Below are 20,409 nucleotides of genomic sequence, written 5' to 3' on the forward strand. Positions count from 1 at the left end.
TCTATCTATCTATCTATCTATCTATCTATCTATCTATCTATCTATATGTCTGTCCGACTGTCTGTCTGTCTGTCTGTCTAATTATCTATCTATCGTTCTATCTATTATTCTATCTATCATTCTGTCGTTCTATCTATTATTCTATCAATCATTCTGTCGTTCTATCTATCTATCTATCTATCCGTCTGTCTGTCTAATTATCTATCTATCATTCTATCGTTCTATCTATCATTCTATCTATTGTTCTGTTGTTCTGTCATTTATCATTCGCTCCACCATTCTATTGTTCTATCTTTCTAGCTGTCATGCTATCTATCTATTGTTATATCTATAGAGATTCTGACCCCAGCCTTTTGAAAATTTGTGTATATCTTTTATCATGACTTTGAAATATCATCCAAATTTTACACTCAAAATCACAGAGTTTCACTGCATCCTGTTCATTTTTAAGTCACATTAAATACATAAACTATATAGAGGCCACTCATTTGCTGAGAATGTTCAGGGATGCTCTAAAATCTATGCTGGGAATGTTCCAAATGTTGCAGCAAATATTCACAGAGCCCTCTGAAAACAACAGTATCATTAACACTCAGCAATAGTACATACACACATTTACTTAAAATGACTCTGATCTGCAGATTGTTTTATTTTTTATTTTCTCATATTTGGAGCATATGCAGAATAGTGAGGACCAGTGTTCAACAAAAGGTTGCATATTGGTTTGATTAAATTAATGTGTTTGAAATATAAATTGAATTTTAAGTGTTACAACACAGGCATTTCTCAAGGCACTGAGACTGGTACATGTCTGGACTGCATTTGTTCTCCTATAGCTATTGCACCAATTAAATTACTTAATGGGAATTTTCTAAGGGTCACAGAAATACAATCTAAAAGGAGGATCAACTGGGTTGAATGCTGAGTTAGCATGTGCTAATCTATATGTTTACTGCAATTGAGATTCACCTATAGCCTGCTACAGAGGTTACAGTAATGCAAAGTTAAATATAGTCGGTTTACTCTGCTGGAGTACCAAATCAGGCCATTAGCAGAAACGGGGTTGAAAGGAAGTGGACCTGTGTGCAGAAGAGTAAAAGGGGAAGAACATTTTTATGATTTTATAGTATTAATAATATAATTTCTATTTAATCATGTCTTGAATCATTTAAGCCTACAAAAGTCAATCTCATGAGAATGTCATGAGGATTACAAGTAATCTGTCAGGCTAGAATGCTAAATTCTATTAACAAAATTAATTAAGCATGAAGAAATTTAATGACTCTAATTGTTTGTGTTGCATGAGTGTGTAACTATAGAATATTAGAATTATTGACATTTAATTGATATTCATTTCATCCCATCAGTTTAACTTTGAAAAGAGACATGACAATGACTAATTGCTATTCATCAGTGTTATCAGTGAGATACTATTATAGTTTTTAAGTTAAGTTTTAGTTTGTTTGTTTTTTTATGGTTTTAGTTTTAATTAATAACCCTGCAGTAAAGACATATTTTCATGTAAAATCAAGGTATAGACTCCAATAGAAGGTGTTAGTTTAGCACTGCCGTGGAAATGGAAGCACACACAGGTCAAACACTTTGTGCTTTATACACACCATAGATTAGCCATCATAAAAAACAAAATTGCCTACATACGCAGTAGTAATTTGAGAATACCAGACTCTGTCTACAAACTAAGGACACAATCCACAACTGTGTCTCTGCAACCCCAGTGTTTAGCTGTGAGACTACAAGAACAAAGCTTTGTGTTTTTAAAATATGAATGCTGGCGGGCAAGATAGAAACCAACATGAATGCTGCTGGGGGTTTTCTTACTTATCTTTGCCATTTAGCAGATGCTTTTAATCCAAAGCTTCTTACAGTGCACTAATTGCAGGGACAGTCCCCTCGCTGGAATAACATAGAGCAAAGTGTTTGGCTCAAGGGCACAAAGAGCCAGCTCTCTTCTTTTGCCATCAACTCTCTAACCTCTGTCTTAGAGTTCCTGGTCCATATCATTATGCTACCACCTCCCTAAATACTGTCTAATTGTGTCGTCATTTAAAATAGAAAGGATTTGAATTCATGCATACATAAACAATGGACTGCCATTCAGTTTCTAAATTGCAATTAGTGCAATTTATAGCAAATTCCACATTTAAATGCAATTTAAATTTTGTGTTGAACAGGCGTTATGTTAATAAATAGCTGCCAGGGATGAGAATTTGTTTTGGCTGTATAGCGGTGGTGATGTTTTGTTCAGTTTTTACCACACTAGAGTGCTCTGCGAGCCCAAATAGAGCAGCTGCCATACCATACTGAGCTATAGCTGCTGACCATGCTCATAGATATTGTCATTGTTGAACATTTTCAGCAGTCCAAAGTTGCTATTTGCTAGTAACTTAACATTATCATGCTGCCCAACAACAAGCTTTTCCAGAGACACTGTCAGTTTAGAATGTGACTGGGTTGGGATTTGCGTCAAAACCATAGTAAATAGGTACGTAAATGCTCTTAAAAGCCACATCGGAGGATTTGGAAAAAACCTGGTCCAGAATTGTGGGGATGGAAAAAGTGTTATGTGTGGAGATGAGGACATATGGGCAGTAACTGTTTTCATACTGAGTCTCACCTTGCTGTGATACCTGGCTGACCTTTCGGAGCACACAGGCGATGGGTGTGGGTGGAGGATTAGGCTGGATTGTTGTTTTCCTTACAGCTGCAAATATTATATAATTCTAATGCTGTATATGATAAAACCATATTCACATCACAAATAAACTTTGCTTACAGTTATGTAGGCTATGTGTACTTTTTGTTTAGTCAGGTATAAACGTATTATATGTATATATGTTCATACATTATAACTAAAATTACACATAAGTACTTTAAGGTCATATATAAATTATGTTTCAAATAAGAGGTGTGCTAATATTCTTAAAACTCATAAACATCTGTTTAGGAAATGAGGAAAAAAATACAATACATGCTAATATGGAAAATATGTCCATCCGACACAGAGAAGGCTGCTTTTTCAGAGACATTTTAGAAATTAAACAGTGGTGTATCTGACCTTTCCAACAGCACAGCAGTTTTAGTGATGGGATCCATTAGAGTTTCTCCTCTTTACCTAATCAGATGCTCTGCTTGATTTTATCAGGAGGACAGTGTTCTCTTGTGTTTGTAAAAGGCACTGCAGCTGGTACCAAGAAGAACCTTAGAAGAGCCTTATTCCCATGACATTCCCATGAGAAGCTTGCAAGCAAGTGGAACAAAAAATGCTGCAATAAAACTGCTGAATTAGCAGTATTACTATCTGTATTTCCCTTGTACATGAAGCTTCATAGAGGGCATCTCATGTTGTAATTAATCTCACAATAATAAGAGGTGGACATCTGCACTTATGGTAATAGTGTTTATGTATGATTAGAATGTAAACTAGGTTTTGGAGAATATAAGTGAACAGTATATCGCTGTGAAACCGCAACGCCTTAATACATTCCTTCAGTTCTTTCACATCACCTACATTTGTAAGGCATTTCTTGCAGCCCACCACTTACAGCCATAAAGTGTGGGTATATACAGGTGCATCTAAAAAAAATTTAATATCGTGGAAATATCGTTATTTCAAAAAGTGAAACTTTCATATATTCTAGATTCATTACGTCAAGTCAAACATTTCAAAAGATTTTGTTTTCATTTTGATGATTAGAGCTTACAGCTCATGAAAGTCAAAAATCCAGTATCTCAAAATATTAGAATATTTCCTAAGATCAATCAAAAAAAAAAAAGGATTAGCAAAACAGAAAAATTCAAGTTCTTTAAAGTATGTTCATTTATGCAGTCAATACTCGGTCGGGGCTCCTACAATTGAGCCTTCGGCTCGTCTGTTGGATCAACTGTTTCTCATCTTTCTCTTGAAAATATCCCATGGATTCCATATGGGGTTCAGGTCAGGCATGTTGGCTAGCCAATCAAGCACAGTAATATAATGGTCAGCAAACCACTTGGAAGTGGTTTTGGCACTGTGGGCAGGTGCTAAAGTCCTGCTGGAAAAGGAAATCAGCATCTGCATAAAGCTTGTCAGCAGATAGAAGCATAAAGTGCTCCAAAATCTCTTGGTAGACTGCTGCATTGACTTTGGACTTGATCAAACACAATGGACCAACACCAGCAGACATCACGGCACCCCAAATCATCACTGACTTCGGAAACTTCCCCCTGGACTTCAAGCAGCTTGGATTCTGTGCCTCTGCAGTCTTCCTCCAGACTCCAGACCTTGATTTTCAAATGAAATGCAAAATTTACTTTTATCTGAAAAGAGGACTTTGGACCACTGAGCAGCAGTCCAGTTCTTTTTCTCCTTAGCCCAGGTAAGATGCTTCTGATGTTGTTTCTGTTTCAGAAGTGGCTTGGTAGCCCTTTTCCTGAAGACGTCTGAGCATGGTGACTCTTGATGCACTGACTCCAGCTTCGGTCCACTCCTTGTGAAGCTCTCCCAAGTGTTTCAATAAGCTTTGCTTGACAGTATTCTCAAGCTTGCGGTCATCCTTGTTGCTTGTGCACATTTTCCTACCCAATTTCTTCCTTCCAGTCAACTTTGCATTTAATATGCTTTGATACAGCACTCTGTGAACAGCCACCCCTTTCAGTAATGACCTTCTGTGACTTACCCTCTCTGTGGAGGGTGTCAATGATCGTCTTCTGGACCATTGCCAAGTCAGCACTTTTTCCCCATTATTGTGGTTTCAAAGAACAAGAGATACCCGGAATTTATACTGTAGGGATGGTCATTTAATGAAACTCAAAAGTAAATATTCTAATATTTTGAGATACTGGATTTTTGACTTTCATGAGCTGTAAGCTCTAATCTTCAAAATTAAAGCAAAAAAACTTTTGAAATGTTCTACTTTACATGTAATGAATCTAGAATATATGAAAGTTTCACTTTTTGAAATAAGTTAATAAAAAAATTAACTTTTATACGATATTCACATTTTTTTAGATGCACCTGTATATATATATATGCCAAGTTAAATAAATAAAAGACCACTTTGCTTCTACAGAGCGACCATTGCTAATCTTTAAATGCATCTGGTGCATTACCCAATTTATACATGAATTAGAGAGTGTGTCACATTAAAGACTTCAAAGCACTTTTAGGCTCTGAGACTCCCTGATCCTTAACTAAAAGCTTTCAGGACACTTGAGACAATCACTCAACACTCTACATCATATTACAGTCCTGCCAGATTTTGTAGTCTAAATGCAGAACTGCGTGCTGAGTGCTTCTATGCAACTACTATGAGGCATATAAAAATAAACTAAATGTGTTTTGGTACATAGAAAATGGCACATCCTTCCTGAAATGAAGCCTGAAGCCTTAAAGATAGCAAGCGTGAGGGAGAGGAATGCAGTCTTTGGTAAAGATAGAGTTCCTGCATGGCTGGAGGGTGGTTTTGAATGTCAGCCTGAAATAAGTAAAACATTGTATGACTGATCTCGGATCATCTATTGCCAACACTCAGATACATAAAAACCAGATGATGTCTGAAGGATACATTAGGGCCACAAAACAATTCTGTATCTGTATAAAATAATAGTATATAAACTTAAAACACCTTAAATTGAGGGGTTCATTGTTAAATTAAAGCTATTTTTAAAGAAGTAAACAGACAAATTAACAGGAAAAAATGTTAAAGATCCATAATAAAAATTATTATTATTATAATAATTAATACATTATTATTATATAACCAGCAGTGGATGAACCCATTAGCCTGTCTCTTCTAAACCTGCTGACCTCCATGGAACAAACAGAAAAACAAAGGGATTGCAGTAAAACCCCATCTGAAACACGGTACTTCTAATACTTAATATTAATCAATTGTTACATTTGGCTTTAAGCCAAGGACATTCGTAATGGAAAAGCAAATTCAGAAGGCAACTGGTACTGTAAAAATAGGCAATTTTGTTAGTTTTATTGAGGTGCATTCTGGGAGAAAATGATTGACATCGCGGCCATTTTGGCTCTGGCCGCCCTGCTCCCATTGTGTGCGCGATAGTAAATACTGACACTGCCAGACAAGCCGAGCACATATTTCACCGCGCGAAATAAAACACGTTCACCTGAGGTAAGTGCCCCAATGCATCACTGTCTCCTCTCTGAAATACTTTTCAACAGCTTTGTGAAACTTTCCTGCAGAATAATGTTTATTTTAAGCGTTAAAACGTTAAAATCCCATCGTCTGAAAATGAGAAAGCCGATGGCGAGACGCGAGAGAAATAGGCTCTCCTTTTCGTGTCGGAGGACACACTGAAATCCGTCCCACTTTCGTATGTCTCCATTTACTTCGGTCAAACGGCGTAAATTCACGGTAGATTTTCCTTCTAAGCGATTATTTAGTTACCCAAGGGTGCCTGCTACCGTATTGTGTTATGGTTTGGGCGTTGTATGCATTAGATTTTGAATTTTATTTCAAAGTTTACGTCCTCCCCTGTGCCTCAATGCACGGACTCTCTCCAGTTGCCGTTCAAATTGCAGCCATAATCTTGCGGTTTAGGGCTGGGCTTAGACAGGCTGATCTGCCCCCACAACTGGCAGAACGGCCTGTGATTGGCTAGTTTATTCCGCTCTTCAAACTCTACTGGCCACTGCGTTACTGTTGTTTTACAGTCGTCTGTGATTGGTTGAAAGGCTGTCTTAGTCCACGCTGAGTGGTTACTTTTATTTATTGGGTTTAATGTGACGTGCTGGAGGAAGTGGCCTGAAATAGCATATGTGGGGCAGGGAGTTAAATTCCAAAACAAGTGTAAAACTAGAGATGCTATTTATAGTAGAGATTTACTCGCTTTTATATCTTAGTCTGCCTGTGCACAAGACTCTGTGCTTCATATTACACAGCTAGGAGAAAGCACTATTAAACATGTTAACTTATTCCTAGAGTGGATTTACATTCCTGCCTTGTATGTCATAATCTGACCATGATTTAACTGTGTTCTAATACTCAGTGTTTTCTTTTCTCTCAGGTGATATTGACTAACAATGGCCCGTACTAAGCAGACTGCTCGTAAGTCCACCGGAGGAAAGGCTCCTCGTAAGCAGCTGGCTACCAAAGCTGCCCGCAAGAGCGCTCCCTCAACTGGAGGAGTCAAGAAACCTCACCGCTACAGGTGATATTCAATAGACTTGTGATTGTGCACAGCAAAGAAAAAGTGGCGAGGACCCCTGCATTAAGCATCTTTCTTGTCTGCAGGCCCGGTACTGTGGCTTTGCGTGAGATTCGTCGGTATCAGAAGTCCACTGAGCTGCTGATCCGTAAGCTGCCATTCCAGCGTCTGGTTCGAGAGATTGCCCAGGACTTCAAAACTGATCTGCGTTTCCAGAGCGCCGCCATTGGAGCACTGCAGGTGCGTATCAGGGTTATTATAGCAAACTAAAACTAAAACCATAAAATACATTTTCATTAGTGGAAATAAAATTGAAGTTTGATTTTGATTTGATAAACTTTATTTATAATAAACAAATATATATATACTTAAACTAAAATTTTGTTAAAAACTATATAAACATATTCAAGCAAAAACAAAAAACGACAAAAAACTTACCACTTTAAAATTTCAATGAAAAACGAAAATAAAATGTAATTCAAAATATGATATATTTGGTCTTGTTTTTTGTATTTCTTAAATGTTGAAATGTTTTACGCACATTGCTGTTTGAAGAGTTGAATTTTGATTTCGTAGTTTTTTGCCTAATTAACTGACCAATTTTTGTGTGTATTCTTGCAGGAGGCCAGTGAGGCATACCTGGTCGGTCTGTTTGAAGACACTAACCTGTGTGCCATCCATGCCAAGCGTGTCACCATCATGCCCAAAGACATCCAGCTGGCACGCCGCATCCGCGGAGAGCGCGCTTAAACTCACCCCTTCTTTCTATTGCCCTCTTTTATTTCTTTCTGTCTCTCCACTTTTTCTCCTCCTGCTTTTCTTGGTAGAGTTTAGAGTATCAGTGATGGGGAGTAACTGTGTCTCAGTCTGCTAGTGCTGTCTAAATGACGCGTAGGGTACCTATATGTGCATGTAACAGGTGCTGCTGATCACACGCACACACACATGCATGCACACAGACACACATACATACATACACATACTCACACATTCACATTTGGAGCGTAAACGAGGTCCACCCCTGCCCGCTTTAGGGCTACACATTCAACACGCATGTAAAGAGAAGAAGTCTCGCCCTGCACTCACACTTACTCAGCTGTCCAGAGAGAAAAACAGGGTGGTGTCTGGGGTCAGTCTGCTTAAGGGGAGCGGAAACTTCCATAGCAGGGTGCTACTAAAACTGCCTCAGCCCACCTTAATGAAACCTGTCCTCGCCAGTCCCCCAACTTGCATATGTTTTTAATCTTACCTCGTTTACCCTCCCGTTCCTGCCCCCCTCGATCCATCCAGTTCTTACATGTCCTGCTTGAATCCTTACTTGGCCCTTCCTAGTGGAGGTGAGTGTGGGGTCGGACTTCTTCTCTGTGTGAGTATCTGTGGGTGATGTGATCAGCAAAGCAGAATCGTATTCAACTGCAAACCAGCATCTATTGGTTAAAAAGTTGTTACTTGTAATATTGATGATTGCTATTATTGTCGATATGGTGTCTTTTTTTTTTTTTTTACAATGCATACATGAATTGTTCTTTAGAAAAAAAGGATTAGTCCGCAGAGAATCAGTTTGAATTCGTTTTATTTTTCCTTTTTCATATTGTAGTGAAAGCCGATCCTGCTCCTCCTGTTATAACTTCAGGCAGCCACAGGGGGGCGCTCTAAACCAGCCTCTCATTCAACCTCACTGTTCGACTAACATCCTGCTCTCCCTTCCTTTGTCTTTCTCTCTTTTTGTCTCTCATTTTCCACTCTTCCAATTCCAGTTTTGTCAAATTAAAGATCGGCATTAGAGTCACAGAGTGTAGCAAAAAATATTCTTTACGTTTAGTACTCTAGTACTGAGTCTTTCACTTTGTTTGGGTAGAACTTTGCACCTTCCCTCTATTCGTGATACACAATGTAATCTCATGTTTGTGCTTCTTTTATTTTTCGTATTCGTAAATTTAAATAAGCTGATCTTTGTATTTTCCAAATTTCTCATATTCTGGTGGTAATAAATAGATGTTACACAAATTGACTTTTCAGGGTCATTTATAAACGCACCCAAATTCATCATGGCCTAGTCCTATGATCTAGTGTTAGGAGTATCTTTTAAATGTTGCTCAGTAAAAATGATTGAAGAAATGGTGAAAGTTGAATCCTGCTTATTTTAAAGAAACAAATTCCAGCATTTAAAGAAATACATTTCCCTACCTGCTGAAATAATTGTTATACACGATTCCTATACTTTTAATATATACAAACCAATATGTACATTCAACAACTGTTTCTTTAACAAGCTGAAATAGCAAATGTGTTATTGATGAATAAGGAACTGAAACTGGTTATTCTACTGTGGGATTTCTTGTGAGTTCCTCTTGGTGAAGCAGTGTTTTCAAAGCATTTTTCAGAGTGTTTATACGCTTAAGTCAGCTTAGTTTTAGTTTTTTGTACATTAAACTAGGATAGAAGGCAGTATTTTAACATTAGAACAATTGTAAGTTTACCTTCACGTAGTAGCCTAGAATAAAACGAATCTGGTCAGAAAAAAAGGTTAATGTAAGTCTGTCTGCATTTTATTCAAGTCTCATCATAGCATAGTAAAGGCAAGGTGAGAGGTTGCATATCCTCATCATGAAGATGCGGAAAGGTGACACATAAAAACAAACGTTTTTAAGCTATTGAACTTGCACATACAGCTGTATCTTCACTCATATATTAAATGTACACATTTGACTTTCACAGCAACTAAAACACAGAAAAAATGTCAATGATAGTGATCCATAAATAACAAGGTGTTTGCTGGTATAAATCATAGGCTAGACCACGATGTGAATTTACATTAACGATATAGACGTCCCTCCACTGTTTTCTGTGATTTGTCACGACCAGCAGAGGGAGCTGTTTCTTTCCAGCGAGATACACAGCATCGCATAACAGGTACACGCCTTCGAAAAGATGGGAGTCGAAAAACTTAATTTATATGTAAAACTTTACTGTTCGACATCTGAGCTTATGTGTTTGTCGTCTTTGTTTTTGCTTTCTTTTTGACTAGTCACTCATCGCCAGGTGTTATTAGAAAGAACCACTTGTAATTTAACCTGTAACTACATTAACATACACCTGTAATTCAAAACCTGTATTAAACGTATTTACAGTTGCATAGTTTGAGGTCTATGTGTGTGAGAGAGAATCTGTAATATGGTAGAGTAAGTATTGTATTTGTCTGGTTAAGTATCATGTGCTGGTTTGTGGGTTATGTGTGTGCGCGTTTGTAAGTGTGTTGTGTGTGATTTGTTAGATTTGAAGGCTCAGCAGCTTCTGCTTTTGTCTTCTTGCATGAACTACAGACAATCTGTCACAGAGAGAGAGATTAATATCTGGAGAAACAAGTGGAGGGGGAGAGGAAAAGAGAGTTGACCGAGGAAGACTAGATAGAGAGATAGATGCAAATATACACATACAGTATATAGATACACAGATATAAAGTTAAAGGGGCAAGAAAGTGAGGTAAATAGAACGAATAGCTACTGTACAATTTTTACTTATTGTTTTTTTTAAATGTGTTATACACACACTGAAATGTTTGTATGAAGTAAAACAATGCCACATGATTCATTTTTCATATTCAAAAAAAAGATGTTCACTTGTGACCTATACATAAACATTTGCACACACACCCTTTGTCCTGAATGTGGTTTTATTCAGGTCAGAGTGGGATTATGAAGCACTCAGGACGGGTGGAGGGGTGGCTGGAGAGAGAACAAGTGAGAGACGACATGAAAGATGGCACAGAGGAGAGAGAGAAAGGCCTGTGAGTATGTTTAGAGTTACTGAACTCCACATCTTTCACTGTCTTCATACAGGTATACTCATGAGAGATGTACATAAAGAAAAAGAGAGGGAGTGAGCGCACAGAAAAAAAAAAGGTTTAGTATAATTTCTTTTTAAATAAACCACTTGGTTTGGTATTTTGTATCTGATGCAGTGACACTGACATTTTTGGTCTTCTGGGGGCCACTGTATTATATAGGCTACATGTTTATAGGACCATCAGTTTATATTGTTTCTCACATTGTTTTACTTTTACTAGCCAGCTTGAGTTTTAACCAGCATCTTAAGTAATTTTTGTGAATGTTGGAAGTTCACATATATGTAGTTCATCACATTAACTAGGTATTTTGCACTAAATGTTTTAATTTTGCCTGCTGTGAAAATGTGAAAATATCATGAAACCTAACTAACAAGTGTCTTTGTGCTATACTGGTTTCAAAAGGCATTTAATTTGACATTTTGTTGTATTAGCTAATACCAAGACATTCATACATTTTTAGACATGTTATTGTCTAAAAAAAATTGGTTAAATGACTGCAACTCTAATGCTAAGTGTGGGACCAATATACTGAGACAGATGAGAAAAGAATGGTGGAATAGTCATAGCAGACAGAGAGGGAACTGGAATCAACAGGAGGAGATGCACAGAGAGGTGTGGAGGAGGGAAAGAGAGAGAGGGAGCTTCAGTAATCCTGTTTAATTGCTTTAGGGTAGTGTTCTGTCGACAGTAAGGAGATTGAGGTGCTCTCTGGGTCATTGGCTAAAATAACCCCACACACCTGGCTACATGGGTGGAGCCAGCCACACCACACCATCACAGCAACACGATTACCAGACAACACCATTGCAACAACCTTCTGGACCCCCAAATGCCTCCTCTGTGTGGGCCACCTGTGTATCCAACCCCAGGGTGTCACAGTGACTCAAGGTGAAGAAGGTGGAAGAATGTGAATCTTGCACTTCATGTTTCTAGACCCAAAGTACTGAACTTTTCATCTGCTTTCAGTTTAGTTGGTTAAAAATCAAGCTCATTACAGCTTGAATTACCAGTTACCTTTCTGATACCAGAAAAGACCCTATTAGATGCGTGAATGCATAGTGTGTTTTCATTTTTAGAACTTATATTTATTATTAATTTAGTCCTTATATATTTTTACTTCACATTTTGTAAAGTAACCTCTAAATTTGTAATCATGTATGCTTGTTCAGTATGAGGGACAGACATAGCTTAATTTAATTAAATTTAAGTTTAGTTTTAAGGGATTTTCCCCCCTTTTGTCACGTAAATCTTTTGTTCTATGTTTTTATTAATGATAGTAGTACTTCATCTTGCATAATCAACGAGAAACGGAGTTAGACAACTCTTGTTAGACAAATCTTGTGAAACAAAGCCACATTTAATTGTGTAGTTAAACTAAGAGAAAGAAAATAAAACCTTTAATGTAGCTCCCATCTGAATGTATTTGTTCAAAGCAATATAACAACAATTGTAAACACCAACATTGTTTCAACACAAGGTCACCCAAATAGAAAATATATATCAACAGCATGCATGCAATGCCATTAAATGAAGTTTAATTAGTAACGATTAACTCAAACTAACAGAAAACAACATTATTTGTTATAAGTTAACATAATTTAACAATACATAAATAACAGCGAGCTAAAAGCACAACACAAAAAACTTCTAATACCTCCCAGTATAGACAAACCAAACCAAACTTATGAAAAAAGTAGAAAGAACTTTGTCCCATAAAGAGCTAATTATATATGCAGAGAAACTGAGATGTTTCGCTCCATATATCGTATGTGCTTGTCTTTGTGTGATATGTGTGTGCCTGGGTTTTAGTGATATTTCCTTCAAAGTGTTGGGAAATATGTTCTAATGTATGTCTGTGTGTGAGTGTTTGCATGTGTGTGTGTGAGGTAAATGGTTAATAATGATGACTGATCAATATACTTGAGCAGTCCCTTCACTCTCCGCCAATCACAGAGCAGGTCTGGATTACAGAGGAACAGTCTTCACCTGTTCCAAAATGGGCACCTCTTTTCACCTCTGAGATCACATGAATCCTGCTGATTCAGACCTGTTCATCATCTAAATGTCTCCGGCATTTCAAGCAACAGTTTTGTTTCATTTACTCTTCAACCGCCTTCTCCTCATTCTCCTTCCCTCCTGTTCTTTTTCTTCACTTGCCCATTTTCTCTTCTACAGCACCTGGAATTTATGGTCGAGACAGTCAACGGTGCTGAAGTTGAGCTTCCAGGCCTGCTGGTCCTTGTAGTCCAGGCAGTCTATGGAACTGAAACCCAGCGAGGAGGTGCTGTATCCTTGGGAGGAGAGGGAGGGTGACTGGCTGAGAGAGCCACCCATGGAGGGCACAGTGAGGGGAGAGAGGGCGCCCCCGCTTGCGGATAGCTGACTGGTCATGGGAGAAAGGTACGGGCTGCAATCCAATCCACTGAAGTAAGGAGAGGAGCTGTAGCCCTGGCTATAGGTGGAGGGCTGGCCATAGCTCATAGGATAGGGAGCGGGGCGCTGCACGCAGGGTGTGCCGGAGCCACACAACGGGTCAGGAAGGGGGGATAGAGAGGTGGGACTCCACACAGAAATTGGTGCTGTGCCTGTGCTGGCACTAGGGGGCACGGCTGGGGCGGGGGCAGCCATCACTGAGGAGCTGGCACCAGGGTCAGAGGTCAGCTCAGGGAGTGGAGAGGACTTCTTTTTAGGAGGACGGGGCTTGGGCTGACCACTGCTCTGCTGTTGCTGTTGGCGGCATTTAGCACGACGGTTCTTGAACCAAACCTGAGGAAAATAAGAGTGGGGTTAAAGGTGAAAATAAAAGTTTGGCTCATTCCGCTAAGGATCAAACTGGACTTGTTTCTTTTATATACTGTACAAATCTCATGCTAGATATTCAGGCCTGCAACTTTAATGGGCCTCACAAACACAGACTGTCAGATTTGTAGTTATGTTCAACACTTGAGACTCAACGATTTAGAATCGATTCAACTTCAAATGCACACACTGTACAGATTTAGCTGCAGATGTATGGTTTACTTGCATTATAGCAAGTGTGTTAGATGCTGGGATACATTTATTTTTTATTGGACTTGAAGTCAATTATCTGCTACATCAGGCATTAGCCCAGGTGTGTTTAGAAAGAAGTCAGGCAGTCTGAGAGGTGTCAGAGAGATGTTTGTCTCAGTTTGAGGTAGATAGTCTCACCTGAACTCTGGACTCAGGAAGGTTGATTTTCAGAGCCACCTCTTCTCTCATGAATATGTCTGGGTAGCGTGTTTTGGTGAACAGGGCTTCCAAAATGTCCAGCTGGGTCCGTGTAAAAGTAGTGCGCTCCCGACGCTGCTTCCTTGGCGTGGCTGTTTATAAAAACATAGCAGTAAGTAAAACATCTTTAAGTTTTTCAGTAGACAAAAAGGAATGCACATTTAATCACAGGAAAAGAAAAAAAAATGTTTTACATGTAGATGGTATCAGTTTTAATTGTTTAATATGAGCTTATAACAGTTATGGTTGATGTTGGTGAGAGAAAGAGGGAGGGACTTGGACTATCCATTGTCATCATACAACAGTGATAGATAGATAGATAGATAGATAGATAGATAGATAGATAGATAGATAGATAGATAGATAGATCAAGAGAAGCAGAGATGCAGAAACAGGCAGATGATAGATAGATAGATATATAGATAGACAGAGAGACACACAGACATACAAACAGATAAATTTGATTCAAGTCAATTCAGTTGAATTCTGATTTATGTTCAGTGCTCATATAAACACGATAAATTTCAGCTGAAGCTGTGATCAATAAAGTTCAGCTGAAGAATGTGAGCGATGTCCGTAGATAGATGCATTTTGACTAACGTCCATCACGACAAGCATATAAAAATAGTTTCTAGCATATCACATTTTTTAATTAGTGCTTTACTGATATTTACATTCTGAATCCACTCAGCTATATTTTTATTCTCCATTCAATACGATTTTGATCATTAATTTTTTTTGCAACAACAGGGAACCAACGGCGTGAATTTTAAAGCTGGATTTAAACCGTTCATAATTGGCTATAAAGTAACTGGATATATAACATTTTGACTACGAAAAAAAAACACACAAAAAACATTTTACAAATAACCCTTAAGACGAATTTCAAATAGCCTATACATTTGACGTCGACTTTTATAAAGTGAATTTTGCTAGAATGTGGGTGGTAGCCTACGTTTGTTACTACATGAGCAATGTGGATATCAACTGGTTATATCACTTTACGTAGCTTAAATTGTTAGAAAAAAAGGCAACTCATCTGAAATAAAACAATAAAGACGGTGCTACCGTTCAGTTTTGCTTTTCCCCTCTCTTTTTGAAGTTCATTGACCACCAAAATGAATCAAATGTCTGAAACAAACATATTATAAATAATCATTAAGAATGAACTGACCTGGGTAGCCGACGGCGGTGTGGAGCAGGTCCATTCCTGAGGCGGACAGTGTTAACCCGTTCACAGCATAATGGGGCTGCTTTATGTAGGACATCATTCTTGGGACGGCCGCGTCTCTCGCACACTCTCTCTACTTGCTCTCTCCCTCCCTCTCTTTTTTCTCTGTGACGCTTTTTTTTTTACTGGTCGGGGGTCGCGCTCTGCTCCTGATGCCGCGTGTCTGTGCTCGCGTCTGGCGCGTGCGGTGCTCCTTCAGTCTCGCGTCTCTTCAAACAGCTGTGGATTCTTTCCCGCTTCTCAGTGTCTTAAACAAGCTTACACTCTTGCCCAAGTTTAGATCATTAATATCGCTCTGAATATCAAAGATAAGCGTACTCTTTTGATGTGAGGTAATCGTAAAAGTAAATGGCCTATTATACACACAAGTTTTAGACTCTATGTCAGAGTTTTGGCGTTGGTTAAGGCGCGTGTCTCTTGGGCAGGACCGGACAGGAGCGGGACACTATGAGCAATAAGACACCGAGCAGCTAATCAAGGGCCATCTCTCTCTCTCTCTCTCTCTCTCTCTCTCTCTCTCTCTCTCTCTCGCTCTCTCTCTCGCTCTCTAATCTCTGAAAACACATCAGTGTAAAAACGCTGGTCAAGATGTTGACTTGTTGCCTCTTTTTAAATCATTGGTAGAATTTAGGGTTGCTATTGAATTTGCATATTACAAACAAACTGATAATGTACCTTTTTTCAAAATGAGGTGGGGTTTGAGAGATGCTTTAGTGACACTGAGTGAGTTTGGAAAAAGGTTTTTTTTTATTTGTAAAAGTTTATTTATATATTTATTATTTTGCTTTTGTGTATTAGCTCTGTAATGTTTTGAAAAATGGTGTAAATTAAAAGGGGTTTAAAAGTCTCTCTCTCTCTCCTTTGACGTGTATCTTAACACGTGGTATGACAATAGACATTTATTTATTTCACTTAAAATACAAGGTAAAGTGCAAAATCAATAGATTATGAGGGGTTGTCTGGTTGGATCTGGTTGTCTGGTTATGGCACATACATAACAATTCGATTTTCGAACGTTCTGTTTAAACTATTAAACAATTTCTTTCGTTTTTTAGTTTGAAACCAATAGAGTAATACAAATTGTGAAGATCGAAATATGGCAAATATTGCCTTTAAAAACATTTCCAAGGCTCCGGCCAAAGATGTCTCAAAATGCCGCAGATATTAATTATATTTAAAAAATGTTTAGATATTTTAAATATATAGGCTATTTAGGTATGATATAAACATATTTCAATATATTTAAAATAAATATTTAAAATGTTGTGTAGGGTTTTTAATCGAAAAGTAGGCTATTATTTTTTTATGATATTCTCTGGGTTAATGTGGCTTTAGGAACCGTAGCAACCATTAATTGATTCATTTGAAGCATTAAAAAATAAATGCCTGTGACATGCTGTAAATTATAGGCTATAAAAATTTATTTTATTTCAATTTTATTCATTGTATTAAGTTTACAAATTGTGCACAAGCTATTAACCATTAGTTCCACTTGAATTGGCTGAATGTTTTTCTTCGTATATTGGTCGGCGCTGAGCAATATTTCCATCTTTGAAAAGCCATACTATAATAGTTTAAATGTCAGATATTAGACGAAAGTGTCGTTTAAATCTCATAAATAAGACACCTACAAATTATTTCATTCGTTAATCGAATGTGTCTGTTTTTTCCGGATATTAATATGTAAACTAAATGTTTCTTGTGGACATTTTCTTGTTCAGTCCTCTATTAACACTTCTTCATAACAACATGCCTAATAGAAATCATTTATTTTTATCGTCAAGTATATCTGTTAAATAATTGCAATTACGTGATTAACTTAAAATCCTTTATCATAATTTCATGACTGAACACAAAACATAATAGCAGCATAATACCACTAAAATATTTGACACCACATTTATGGTTTGTAAAACATCAAAAATTTGCTACTACTCTTTACACTTTCTTTTTTGACCTAGACACACACCCATACACACACTGCTGAATTATCATTTATGTGAATAGTCCCTTAACCCTGGATAAAGAGAGGAAAGAGAGATGTATCATCAGTCCATAAGAGGAGAGACACATGTGTAAATACCACATGGGGAAAAAAGACATTACAGGACGCAAAGGGGGGAAAGAAGAAAAGCTGGAGGTTAAGGAATGTGTGGATAAATGATGAATTAAACGAGATGAAGACAGAAGGATGAATGTTTCTTGACCAGTGATGGAGGCCTAATAAAAGAAGAAATGATAGCAGCCATATGGAAGGTTGTTGACCAGTTCTGATGCAGGAGAAGGATCCATAATTTCTGTAATGGAGCTATTTGAAAATTTCATAAGAATGTATTTTATAGAAAGAGAAAATTTAATGTTTTATTTGAAAGTATTAGTGACAGAGAGAAAGGCGTCAAATGGCACTCAAGATGAACTGAGTGATAGGTTGGCTTAAAACAGACACAGTGCAGACAGGGTTATTTGGCTGTGACTGAGGTAGATGTCATCCATCCTAAGTACAGCACAAACTCTACAGCCAAGGAACAAAGGGCAACAAAGAATCTTCAGATTCTCCTAATTATTATGACTAGCTTTTTTCTAATTGACAGAAATACTAGATATTGTAGAAAATATACTTGTATTATCTTGCCCAAAGATCTGCATACTGAATATAAGAATGAGAGACTAAAATTGTCTACTGCATTTGGTGACAAAAAGCAGCAGAATATGATTTGATTTGAATTCTATGAGCTTACTTTACCACATAAATAAATCATTTATTTTTCTTTTTTTAAAGGGAATTTGAAAAAGAAATATAAGATGGAAAGACAGCTCGGTTGAGCGGTCAGATGTTAAGAGGAAATGCAAGCCAATTCTTATTCAGGATCAGAATTATTTTGCAATACATATATAAAAAATAATGTTTTAAAAAAGCATTTATTGTTTATAAACTCAAATATACTTGTCAAATATAAGACAGTAGAATGGTGAAATACACAATTTATACAATGTCAAAGCTGTATAAGCAGGTTTTATAAATCGTATTTCTTTATCATCCATTACAGATTCATTCAACATTAATGACAGGAGGATAGATAATATCATTCACAAACAACAACTGTTTATTTAGGCTAAGCGGTTGTCTTTTTATTTATGTGACAAACTAATAATCAGTATCGTTTTCTTGTCATTATGAAACTGTAGAACATGCCAGTATTTCAGCGGTTGTTATTGTTGTTTTGTGTAAAAGTAGTTTTAAAAAAAGAGAGAATTTGTTGTTCTGTGTCAGTATAGGATGTTTGTATGTTTATGTGTTCAGGATCTGCTTGTGCGCTTGCAGAAGGGGAAGTTTTGTGGAGGGGGGTGCAGTGGGGGGTGGTGGAACCAGTCCGTCCATCTGGCAACAACCAGCTACGCAGGCACAAGAGCAATTATGGAAGTGGACTAAACTCTAATCCGCAGGCACACACACACACACACACACACAATCCAGAACACATTAGCACAGAAATACACAGATGAAACAGTGACACTGCAACAGACATTTAATCTGAGTGGAGAGTTGGATAGATGAAATAAACAAAATGTTCCTACGCAAACAGAGGTAAAGGAAAGAAAAATGTGAAGATGGATTGGGGTGAAGGAAGGTGAATGAGGTGACAGATAGAGAGAAAGAAAGAAAGAAAGAGAGAGAGGGGTAGTGGGCCGCATCATTGCAGGCACACTGCAGCAGTTAATCCAGATTAGTCAATCTAAAAAGGAGCGGCTTAATCTGCAGGCCAGCCAGTAATACACAGACCGCTGTCAGCACCAATCACTCACACAGTTCTAATCCCCAAAGAAACGCTCACGCCGGACACACGCACACAAACACACACGCTCTCTGAACAATGTGAGTTAAGCATGCATATATAAAATATTATGCACAATCAGACAACAGATTCATCAACGTTCAGTATGTGCTAATAATGTGTACAAAACTTTTTCCAACTACTTTAATCCCTGTCAGACCAGTGATTGTAATCTCTTAATAATACAGGCATTAAAAACAACTAGTGAGCAATTTCTAATGCAGTAGTAGATGTGTTTCTTTTGGAAGATGTTGTGATGAGGCAGTTACTTTCTGATAAGGACAATACATCCCATAGTGGTCAGACTTTGGGTCACAGATTAAAAGGGTTTTAATGTCAGTGGGGCTGTATGCTGAGGGCCCCAATAACTGATTGACAGCTTGTCTGGCCCTCTAGTGGAGATTATGTTCATTTATCCCATTTATTTCAATTTAATTTAGTTTATTTCAGTTCAAGTTTTGCTGATATAACAAACAAAACTTTACAAATTATTGATATATACATGAATGTGTATAGTATTGTATGAAAATGTGCCAAATTTAATGAATTTTATTTATTTTTTTAGACTTTTGCCGTTTATTGTATCAGATCGTATAGGGCAGGGGTGGCGAACTCAGCCCTGCAGAGTTTTGCTTCAACCCTAATCAAACACACCTGAACAAGCTAATCAAGGTCTGAACGGTTACTAGGAAGCTACAGGCAGGTGAGTTTTAATTAGGGTTGGAGCTGAACTCTGCAGGGCTGCGGCTCTCCAGGACTGGAGTTCGCCACCCCTGGTATAGGGGTACCATATGTCCCATAATTCAGTATGCTTTCCATTCATTTGGGTAACAAAACCAAAATAGTATCTGTTAATACTGAACTGAACTGAGCTGGATGATGACATCACTGAATTCAATGATGAACAGCCTTTAACTGAATATTACTATTGTCCTTTTTCATTATTGAAACACTGTTTTCCTATTTAATACTATAAAGCTGTTTTGACACAATCTGTATTGTTAAAAGCACTATATAAATAAAGGTGACTTGACTTGACTTGACTTAATAGTAATTAATTGGTGTCTAATCTAATT

The 20,409-nt window shown here is 37.6% G+C and overlaps 2 protein-coding genes across 2 annotated transcripts; one reads left to right on the forward strand and one right to left on the reverse strand.

The window, feature by feature from the left end:
• The first annotated feature begins 6,015 nt into the window (after window positions 1-6,015).
• h3f3c (H3 histone, family 3C) lies at window positions 6,016-9,180 on the forward strand. Its single transcript, XM_016229174.1, has 4 exons — window positions 6,016-6,137; window positions 7,033-7,176; window positions 7,260-7,413; window positions 7,795-9,180. Exons 2-4 carry the CDS (start codon window positions 7,049-7,051, stop codon window positions 7,921-7,923), a joined length of 411 nt encoding a protein of 136 aa, XP_016084660.1. The 5' UTR covers window positions 6,016-6,137; window positions 7,033-7,048; the 3' UTR covers window positions 7,924-9,180.
• A 3,228-nt stretch (window positions 9,181-12,408) lies between these two features.
• Window positions 12,409-15,980, reverse strand: crx (cone-rod homeobox). Its single transcript, XM_016229175.1, has 3 exons — window positions 15,444-15,980; window positions 14,210-14,361; window positions 12,409-13,786 (listed from the first exon to the last, which is right to left on the reverse strand). Exons 1-3 carry the CDS (start codon window positions 15,538-15,540, stop codon window positions 13,190-13,192), a joined length of 846 nt encoding a protein of 281 aa, XP_016084661.1. The 5' UTR covers window positions 15,541-15,980; the 3' UTR covers window positions 12,409-13,189.
• Window positions 15,981-20,409: the final 4,429 nt, after the last annotated feature.

This window comes from Sinocyclocheilus grahami, unplaced genomic scaffold, assembly GCF_001515645.1.
Source record: "Sinocyclocheilus grahami isolate Dianchi unplaced genomic scaffold, SAMN03320097.WGS_v1.1 scaffold348.1, whole genome shotgun sequence".
In the NCBI taxonomy this organism is placed as follows: domain Eukaryota; kingdom Metazoa; phylum Chordata; class Actinopteri; order Cypriniformes; family Cyprinidae; genus Sinocyclocheilus; species Sinocyclocheilus grahami.

Bases quoted from the DNA above. Each gene is read 5' to 3' on its own strand.
- h3f3c (XM_016229174.1), top strand. From the start codon at position 7,049: ATGGCCCGTACTAAGCAGACTGCTCGTAAGTCCACCGGAGGAAAGGCT. The intron at 7,177-7,259 runs GTGATATTCAAT...TCTTGTCTGCAG, and splicing joins AAGAAACCTCACCGCTACAG to GCCCGGTACTGTGGCTTTGC. The intron at 7,414-7,794 runs GTGCGTATCAGG...GTATTCTTGCAG, and splicing joins CCGCCATTGGAGCACTGCAG to GAGGCCAGTGAGGCATACCT.
- crx (XM_016229175.1), bottom strand. From the start codon at position 15,540: ATGATGTCCTACATAAAGCAGCCCCATTATGCTGTGAACGGGTTAACA. The intron at 14,362-15,443 runs GTCAGTTCATTC...TTTTATAAACAG, and splicing joins CACCGCCGTCGGCTACCCAG to CCACGCCAAGGAAGCAGCGT. The intron at 13,787-14,209 runs GTGAGACTATCT...TATTTTCCTCAG, and splicing joins TTCCTGAGTCCAGAGTTCAG to GTTTGGTTCAAGAACCGTCG.